General features: G+C 44.8%; 1 protein-coding gene across 1 annotated transcript in view; it reads right to left on the reverse strand.

The window, feature by feature from the left end:
• The window catches only part of PPIL2 (peptidylprolyl isomerase like 2), an 80,442-nt gene that overhangs the window by 57,665 nt on the left and 12,777 nt on the right, over positions 1–10,000 (reverse strand). Inside the window, exons 6-7 of the mRNA XM_072983183.2 lie at positions 2,702–2,753; positions 781–872 (exon numbers count right to left, since the gene is read on the reverse strand). Of these exons, the coding sequence (XP_072839284.1) occupies positions 781–872; positions 2,702–2,753 (144 nt within the window). The remainder of the gene's footprint in view (positions 1–780; positions 873–2,701; positions 2,754–10,000) is intronic.

A 10,000-nucleotide genomic window follows, 5' to 3' on the forward strand; every position in this document is an offset into this window, starting at 1 on the left:
GAAGTGCTGACTTCTTAATCACTCCGTGACCGAGTTTTGTATACAGCGGCAGATTAAGGGATCCAAAACTAATGAAACTTCACTGAACGACAGCTGTTAGAAAACCCCGTCAATCCTGCGAAGGTTCAGTGCACAGATTTAGCACAAGGAATGCCATCCTGCTGCTCTCGAGGTCCCAACTAACGGCCAGTCCCAAGTCTTTGTATGCTGTGCACATCGGCACGGCAGCAGAATGCGCGGAGCCGTTATGCAGCTCAGCGACTTACATGCAGCCAGGACCGGCAATGCACAAGGTTAACGAGGGGGCTTCAAGTGGCCGCTATGTCCCCAAAACACAAACGAGAGCTTTCTTTAGCTCCCTAAAGCTACTTGGACCCCCGTGATACTCCCAGTGTCAGCTAGGTTACGGACGGGGAAAAATCCTACTCCCTGGCTTCCGAAAAATAAACATACGGAGCACGCAAAACTAGTGTGTTTCCACCTCCACGCATTCCACTTACATGCATGGTTAACACTTGAACACGCTTATGTGTTTGATTTGTTATTTTTCAAAATATTGGCTCTAGCCGGATGTGGGCATGTTTGGCTTCCACTTCAGGTAGCAAACCACATGGCTGGTCCACGTAGCACCGGCCACAACCCAAAGAGCTTTGCTTTGCAACCCGAAGAGAGGTGCTCGGAGTGGGGAGATTCTCCTTCTAGTGGAAGCCTCATTAGGAGACCTTGCTCCACGGCTTTCTGCCAAAGAACCTTGACCTCAAAATTCAACAGAAAGCTCACCTCATAAGCAAACACATTTCCAGTTGTCTTGATGGCCACCATGTGGGAATTGTTGGTGAAGACAGTGAAGAGCACAGGACAGTGGTATTTTCCTGGGTTGGAGGAGCAAAAGCATTCAGAAAATACTTGCAATTATCAAGTGACTGCTATCATATATATATAACCCTTTCTGTAGAACACAGTGCCACATACATCGGGATTTTTTTTTATCCTGCTCTTTGGCCCAAGTGCTCTCAAGGCAGCTAACAAATACAAAGAATTTCTCCCTCCATTTCTTTCACCATCACAACTAGCTTTGTACAGCTGAGAGAGATGACGGTGGCCAAGGTCTAACGGTGGTTAGTTTTCTGACTGGGTATTAGAACCCATGGTTCCCTAACCTTTACACCACTCTGTTTCACGCAGAACTCTAAGTACCTGTTATTATTTTACATTATTCAAAAATACCATGCAGTATTACATAACAGATACAAGTTTTAACCAAAAACCTAAGTATCTGTTAAATATTGACATAGTATATACAGTGGAATCTCGACTTACGGTCGGCTCCACTTATGAACTTTTCGAGATCCGTACTTCTCCAGCCGCAAATTTTCACTTTGACCTGCGGCCAGAGAATTGACCTACGGACCAGAAGAAAGAGGCGGAGAAAGTGCCAAATTCAAACTTGGCGCTTTCCACGCCTCCCCCTTCATGTTCATAGGCCGCGGATCTGCTTCCAGATGCCTTCCAGGGCTTCTCTGCCGCCATGGCAGGCATCTCGGAGGTCTGTTCCCCCCTCCCACCGCCGATAGTACTTCAGAGGCACTATCGGCGGTGGGGGGGACCTCCGAGATCCTCCCATGGTGGCAGAGAAGCCCTGGAAGGCATCTGGAGTTCCCCCCCCCGTCGCCACTGCTGCTGGGAGCCGCACCGCGCCAGGCGATCCCGGCCACGCTCGGACTCCTGGACTTCCCCCGCCCGTCCGAGCATGGCTGGGATCGCCTGGCGCAGCTCGGCTCCTAGCAGCGGCGGGGGACCTCCGGATGCCTTCCCCACCAACGCAGGCTTTCCCAGGGTGGACCAGGCCCTGCTGGTGCCCTGCTACAATGAGCAAAGAAACGGCGGAAGGTATGAAAATATTACTGGCAAAATAACAATAGACATATTTATACTTCTACACTAACAACAACAGATACTTCGGTTTTGGGTTAAAATTTGTATCTGTTGTATAATATCAATCAATATTTTTATAATTTTGTTTGACCGTGCCTGGCGTTCTTCAACAACGACAACAAAAAATATATTATCAGCTAAATTCTAACTTATGGCAACCCTTTCCAGCATTATCTAGGTACAGAAGACACAGAAGTGATTTACCAGTCTGTCCTTCGCAGGAACTGTCCAGCTGGCCCAAGGCCACCCAGGCTGGCTCTTCTCCCAGAGAAAATGGTGGGGAACTGAATTCCCAACCTCTTGCTCCAAAGCCAGATACCTAAACCACTATCCAGCCAGCTACACATGTTATAGACAGATTTATAAACAACCTTTTCAGAAAGACATACATGCTTTTATTGGCCCATGTTTATTTAAAAAAAAAAAACCTTTGCAGAAAAGAGGAAGCGCTACCTTTTCAATGCCCTAATTCTAGTTTTGTAAAAGAGGAACAGGGTGGCGAAGAGGAATGCCCAGACATGTTTGTGGACTTCAATAGCTTCTCTGTCCATGAATGGGGGTGGGGGTGGGCTCAAATGCCTACCCTTATTTCAGATAGGCTTTAGATTTCAACTTCAGATCTGCTTCTGACTATATAAGCCATACTGGCAATGGTCCACATCCCTCTTCGTTAGGCGCAGCATCCAGTTCATATTTTAATAAAATTTAAACAGAAAGACAGGGGGGAAAAAGAGAAGCCTTCCGAAGAATCAAAGTGCCAACTCACCATCGCTGTTTTTAGCAAAATTCAACTTGATGAGAGATTTCGCATCCAGCTTCTGCAGGGGTTAAACAAACACAGGGGTTAATCATCATCTCTGGCAGAAATCCCAGAAAGATGCGAAAAAGGCACCAGGGTTCTAAAGGGATTCAGAAGAAGGTTGCTGCACCTTTGAAAACAGTTAACTGCAATTTTAGAGACTGGAGCATGGAGTGAATCCATATACAGTGGTGCCTCGCTAGACGATAATCCGTTCCACTGAAATTGCTGTTTAGCAAAATCATTATCTAGCAAAAAGCATTTCCCCATTGGAATGCATTGAAACCTGTTTAATGTGTTCCAATGGGGAAAAATCGTCGTTATCTAGCGAAGACTGGCCATAGGAAAGCTGCTTTGCGAACTGCCGATCAGCTGTTTCAATCGCTGTCTTGTGAAGCTTAGCTCCCGAAAACATCTGTTTTGCAAGTGCGGAGGGAGCTGTCAAAATCATCGTTTAGCGAAAATTGGTTTGCGAAGCAGGGACCAAACATTGTCCAGCGAAATTCCCCCATAGGAATCAGTTTTGCGAATCGCTATAGCGATCGCAAAAAAGTCAATGTCTAGCGAAAAAGCAGTCATGCGGGGTAACTGTCTATCGAGGCGCCACTGTAATTAACAGTTACATGAAAGGCGTCACAGCTCTGGCTTTCAGCCTTTCTGGTTACCATAAGCTGTACCTTAGGAAGTCCAAAACTGGACGCTTACAGACCCTGAATGGCTTCTACATTCAGGAGCACCACGGCACAAGTGGTTAAACTGCGGTCTTGCAATGAAGACTCTGCTCACAACCTGAGTTTGATCCCAATGGGCTCAGGTATCCAGTTCAAGGTTGATTCAACTTTCCATCCTTCCAAGGTCGGTAAATTGAGTACCCAGCTCACTAGGGGTAAAGGGGCAACATGCAGATTGCATAATTAAATTGTACACTGCCCAGAGAGAACTTTAAGCACTATGGGGCAGTATATAAACAACACACTTTTGCTTTTTGCTTTTACAGAGAGGGCACTTCCAGCGGCAGCGTCTCAGGACAGAAAACCCTTCTTCCCGTATCAATCCCATTTGGGCATTAGCTCAGTGAGGCACAGGATCAAAATGATCTTGTCTTCCCAACTTAATAGCTCTTATGCCTCTAAACACACCACTATGGAGACAAGACAGCCAAACACCTACAAAAGGTGCATCTGTCACTTCCCCTTGCGTTCTGCACCCTTTTTTTAGTTAAGTGTTGTGCAGACCTTTGTTTCCGAACGATAGCTATAGTCCAAAAGCGGCATCCTGCACACCTCTACAGTGGTGCCTCGCTTGACGACGTTACTTCATTCCAGCGAAATTGCTGTAGAGTGAAATCGTCGTCAAATGAAATAAAAAAACCACTGAAACGCATTGAAAATCGTTCAATGTGTTCCAATGGGCTAAGTACCTGCTCGTCCAGCGAAGGTCCTCCATACGGCGACCATTTTTGGTGCCTATCTAGCAAAAAAACAGTCCTGAAAACAGCAGGGGGGCCATTTTATACAGCCGGTGGCCATTTTGAAACCTGACAATCAGCTGTTTGCTGATCGTTGCAAAGAGAAAAATCGGTTCCCGAAGCAGGGAACCGATTAACATTAAGTGAAATTCCCCCATCTAAACATCGTTTTATGATTGCAAAACTTTCAACATTAAGCGGATTCGTCGTAGAGCGGGGTAATCGTCCAGCGGGACACGACTGTATTCTCTATAAATTAACATAAACCTGCCATGCACCATGGAGAAGGATTTATATAAGGGCTTCTATTATTCAACAACATATGAGGATTAAGTATTTAACCTTCATCTGTTCTGCTAACCCTCTCCCGCTTTTAATTTGGTTGCATTCCGTAAACATTCTGACAATACTGCTTTATTTTTTTCTTTTCTTTTTTCTTTTCTGCCAAGCCCCAAATATGACCATGTGCTTTCACTGTTTCTCCTGATTTTTTTAGGGGCTTCCATTTGTGAATACAGAACACACTCTTCATGGAGTACATTCAGTTGAATGTAACAAAGCCTGCAGGTTTTTTTTTTCTAAACTTCCAGTTTGCTATAGAACAATTTTTTTTTTTTTACAGAAGAAAGCCCTCGCACGAAAGGGAGAACGGAAAACCCCTTGGAGCAAAGACATTCTTATGATGGGCAACCCAGCTGATTGAAAGCGACAATTCAAAAAAAATTTCCTGCTGGAAGGTTAGAGAGCAAGCAAGTTATCATTGCAATTAGTCTTATTAATTCGCCCCCTGAAATAACCATCATTTGTCTTTTTCGTTCCTGTTGCTTGAACCTGCCTAGAAAAATGAAGACTGATTTGGATCCTGCTCTATCCAGTCCTTGCCGCAGTTCTCAAGGCAGAACTCTGCACAGCCGGCTCATGGCAATTTTCATTTTGAAATGGAATAAGTTCCTAGGCCTCACCGCACAGTTAGAATTTGGATTATAAATAGATGAAAGAGCACCATAGGATCTCCTTTCATGGAGCCAAAGACTCAATGAGACCGGAATCTGACTCTGAAACATCTCTCCAAAATCTGCTACACTGGGGTCAAGAGGATGTAAATCGGTGCTGGAGGAGACTTCTAAGAGAACAGTATCACAAATTAAAAAGGCTCTCTCATTACCTTTGTTTTGATATCCATTTACAACCTCAATAAAATGAGACAGAAGATCTCAGACACCCTAACTCCCTCCACACAATCCAGCAAGAAACAATGAAGATTTCCATGGTTAACAGTTTTAGAACAAGCCAGGGTACATAAGCCAAGTTCAAAGCATTAGAGCTGGAATCTTGTTGGGTTTTTTAAAATATGCACAGAAGCAAGGCGGCAGAAGTCATGGTGGCCAACGGAGGCTAGTAAGGTACCAATGTATATTAGTTACACAACCAGTACCCCATTAATTAGCCTCAATTAGCCATTATGACTTTGTTTCAGCAGGCAGGAAAGAAAAACAAATAGGGTCTTGCCCAGGATGTTTTCTGAATTACAGTCGTGCCTCGCTTTACGATTGCCCCGCATTACGACGAAACTGCATTATGATGATCTTTTTGCAATCGCAAAACGATGGTCTAAATGGGTTTTTTTCACTTTGTGATGATAGGTTCCCTGCTTTGGGAACCGATTCTTCGCAAAATGACGATTTTAAAACAGCTGATTGGTGGTTTCAAAATGGCCGCTGGGTAAACAAAATGGCTCCCCGCTGTTTTCTGGGATGGATTCCTCGCAAGACAGGCAGCGAAAATGGCTGCCCTATGGAGGATCTTCGCTGGATGGTGAGTTTTGACCCCACTGGAACACATTGAAGGGGTTTCAATGCATTTCAATGGTTTTTTTTTTTTGTTTTTTTGCTTTATGATGTTTTCACTTAACGGCGATTTTCCTGGGCCGGATTATCGCCATTAAGCGAGGCACCACTGTACAAATCCTTTGTATTAAATGCCTATATATGCCCTTTAGATCATTATGGGGTGGGTGGACAGCTTGTGATTTCCCCACATTTATTCCATCACAACTCTCATGATCCTGGCTAAAGCTGATGGCAGCTGCAATCTAATAAACTCTTGCGGTCACATCTAGAGATTTAAAAGCCTGGAAAAAAACTTGGGAAAATTGGGGGGGGACAGTTTTTTTTTCCTGTTTGCTGTTTCTCCCCCCCCCAAGGAAAATTTGAAAAAAAGGTATTTCTCTGTTTCCCCTAAAATAAGACCTAACCTGAAAATAAGCCCTAGTACGATTTTTCAGGATGCTCGTCATATAAGCCTTAACCCAAAAATAAGCCCCAGTTAAATGAAACCTCGCCCTCCACCCTTGTGCAGCAACCAGAAGATGACACGACTGCATTTGAATCAATGTAGATGGTGGTACATGAAAAAAAAATCTCCTAAACATAAGCCCTAAGGCATTTTTGGAGCAAAAATTAATGTAAGATTCTATTTTCGGGGATACAGGGTAGTGTGTGGAATATGTTCTTTTACAATAAGTAATATGTCCATGACATGGTATTTAAACATGAAGACTTTAATGAAAGACCTCTAAGACTTTATGTTTTTTGAGAAATAGGTTTATCAGCTAGGTTTTGGACTAATTCTAAAGGCACTGTGCAGGTATTAGGATTCTTGTGGCTTATATAAACTTTTGCACTAGTTTTGCGTGTTACATGCAACGTTATATTGGTATTACTATACAAGGCCTTCTTCAGGTCACGTGCCTAGCTAGCCAATGAAGCCGAATTGTTCTGCCTCCCATCTAACTGGGGAAATGAAAGATAAAGTGAAAAGGACATGTCAAAATTGTAAAGCTTAGCAACAAGCTCCAGGAAGCAAGACATCATCAACAGACTGTTCCAAGTCTGGAAACATGATGTAAGACTGTAAAAAGTTCTGCAGTAAACAATGATGATTCAGGCAACCGCTTCTTTACAACAACATTGGTCCATATGGACTGGTGTTACTCCCACACAGCCCTGTGACTTGAAGCCATCTGTAAAAAAAACTGAAGTGCAATTGTTGTGACATAAACCAGAGGTGGGAGGACAACAGGCTTGTGAGATCTATTTGGCCGAAGATCCACCAAGCAGAGGCCAGTGGATGAGATGTACTCTTTGGGAATAAAAGAATTCTGAAACTAGGATAGGCTTTCAGTCAGAGAAGGACTGAAAACTGTTTACAATCCTAGGCTTTTTTCCATTCTGCCACAGAAGGTCATTCTGTTGCTCTTGTTACAGACTGTGAGACAAAAATGGTTGCCAATATTACTGGAAACATCGACAGATCTGGATCCACCTTCTGCCCATCCCAGTGCAAACATCTGTAATACAGCTAGTGGCAACATTTTATTCATTTCATCCAGTGGTTCCCCTTGACAATTTTTTGTACAGTCGTGTTCGACTCTAGGAGGCGGTGCTCATCCCTGTTTCCAAGCCATAGAGCAGCGTTTGTCCGAAGACAATCTTCCGTGGTCACATGGCCAATGCTGTTACCTTCCCACCGAGGTGGTCCCTATTTATCTACTTGCATTTACATGCTTTCGAAGCGCTAGGTTGGCGGGAGCTGGGACAAGCGACGGGCGCTCACTCCGTCGCGTGGATTCGATCTTACGACTGCTTGGTCTTCTGACCCTGCAGCAAAGGCTTCTGCGGGTTAGCCCACAGCGCCACCACGTCCCTTCCACAGCGCCACCACGTCCCAGTGGTTCCCAGCCTTGGATAATTCAGTTGTTCTTGGACTGTAATTTCCAGAAGCCTTCCCCACCAGCTATGTTGACTGGGGTTTCTAGGATTTGCAGTCCAAGAACATCTGGATTACAAGAACATCTGAACATCCAGATTGGGAACCACACATTCAATCCATAAATAAACAATTTAAAAGCATGCTGCTTATATACCGCCCCATAACACTTAAAAGCACTCGTGGGATGGTTTACAATTTAATTATGCAGGCTACGCATTGTCTCCCCAGCAAGCCGATTACTTAATTTACCAATCAGAAGGATGGAAGCTTGAGTCAACCTTGAGCCAGTTACCTGGGAATAAACCCAGGTCATGATCAGAGTTTTGGCCGCAGTACTTCTATTTAACCACTGTGCCAGGAGTTCCATCATAGGAAAGAGGAATTCGAAGTGGTTCAAGGAAACCAAAGACAAGACATCGAAATGGCAAGTATCTTAGCCAGTTAGAACATCATAAAACCAGAAAGCAAACTATTATAAAACTAGGCAAAACAATCAGGTAGGGGAAGGTCTGGGCTGGGAACAGCAGATAGAAGTGGTCCACTATTTACAAGACCCAAGGGGGGGTTACATGATTTGCAAAAAAGGGATGGGGAGGCATTAAAGCCAGATGCACCCAGACATCTACTTCCACTTCCCTTTTTCTATTTTAGGCTATGGATTGAATTCAAAACCACTGCTTCTGCAGGCTTCCATTTTTTTGGCCAGTATCCTTTCCAACAAAAGGGCTCTAAAAAAGCACCTGAGGCCGTATGTGGTGTGGACGACTGGCTGCCCTTTGTCCCAACCTTAAAAGGTAAAGGTTCCCCTTGACAATTTTTGTCCAGTCGTGTCCGACTCCAGGGGGCGGCGCTCATCCCGCTCTTCAAGCCATAGAGCCAGCGTTTGTCCGAAGACAATCTTTCCGTGGTCAAATGGCCAGTGTGATTTAGACACGGAACGCTGTTTACCTTCCCACCGAGATGGTACCTATTTATCTACTCGCATTTGCATGCTTTCAAACCGCTAGGTTGGCGGGAGCTGGGACAAGCGACGGGCGCTCACTCCGTCGTGTGGATTCGAACTTACGACTGCTTGGTCTTCTGACCCTGCAGCACAGGCTTCTGCGGTTTAGCCCGCAGCGCCACCACGTCCCAACCTTGGCTAATCCCAAAAATTAAGCGTCATGTAGGGCTCGCTGGTTACACGTTACTATTGAGACCATTTAGGGGTCATTCTGGACAACAGGGTGTTTACTAAATAGCATGAGGCATCCTTCAGTCTCGAGAGACTATGGTAACATGCTCTGAATAGAGGACTTGGATCAGTCCTCTATTCAAATATACTAAATAAATAGTTAAAATAAATAACGAATAATTACAGGTTATACAAAATAATCCACGCCACTGGCATAAACTGTGCTGATTTTGTGACCTAGGTCGTGTCTTGGTTCGGGATTTTATTTCATGGGCACAGAGCTGGCTCTGCTCCAACTCCCTCATAGACAAGAGATAACAAAAATTAATGATACTGATATTGTCTTATCCCAGTGAATCATCTGATTAAAAAAAAAAACAATCGTAAAGTAACCCAACCACATGCAGTGAGTGTGGTTTCACGGCGTGTGAAGGAGGCGGCTCTTCTCTTTCAAGCTGCCTTTTGTTTTTGCCTGAGAGGTGCCAGTCAAGCGGCTTTTGGAAAAAATGACCTATTTTTCCAACCATCCAGAACAAGTGTTCTGTTTCTCTCTCTCTCATTCCTGCTTCCTTGCCCGTCCGGTGATGCCGCTCTGTCCCTCCCGGTGGTGGGCAGGTCTCCCTCCCCACCTTGCCAAGCGGGAGTCCTTGGAATGGGTAGGTTAGTGGGGCACTGGGGCAGATTGCAGAAGAAACAAGCCGAGCGATGGAGAGTAATTGGCCTTCTGTCACAGACACATGGCGTGACAGGAGAGCCGACCTACAAATTCTCACACTGCCATTCGTCATGCACAGATGCTAATCTCTCTCTCTCTTTTTTGTCTCTTCCAGCTTGGGCTTCCATTTTTTCCCCT

Source organism: Pogona vitticeps, chromosome 14 (genome assembly GCF_051106095.1).
Source record: "Pogona vitticeps strain Pit_001003342236 chromosome 14, PviZW2.1, whole genome shotgun sequence".
Classification (NCBI taxonomy): Eukaryota; Metazoa; Chordata; class Lepidosauria; order Squamata; family Agamidae; genus Pogona; species Pogona vitticeps.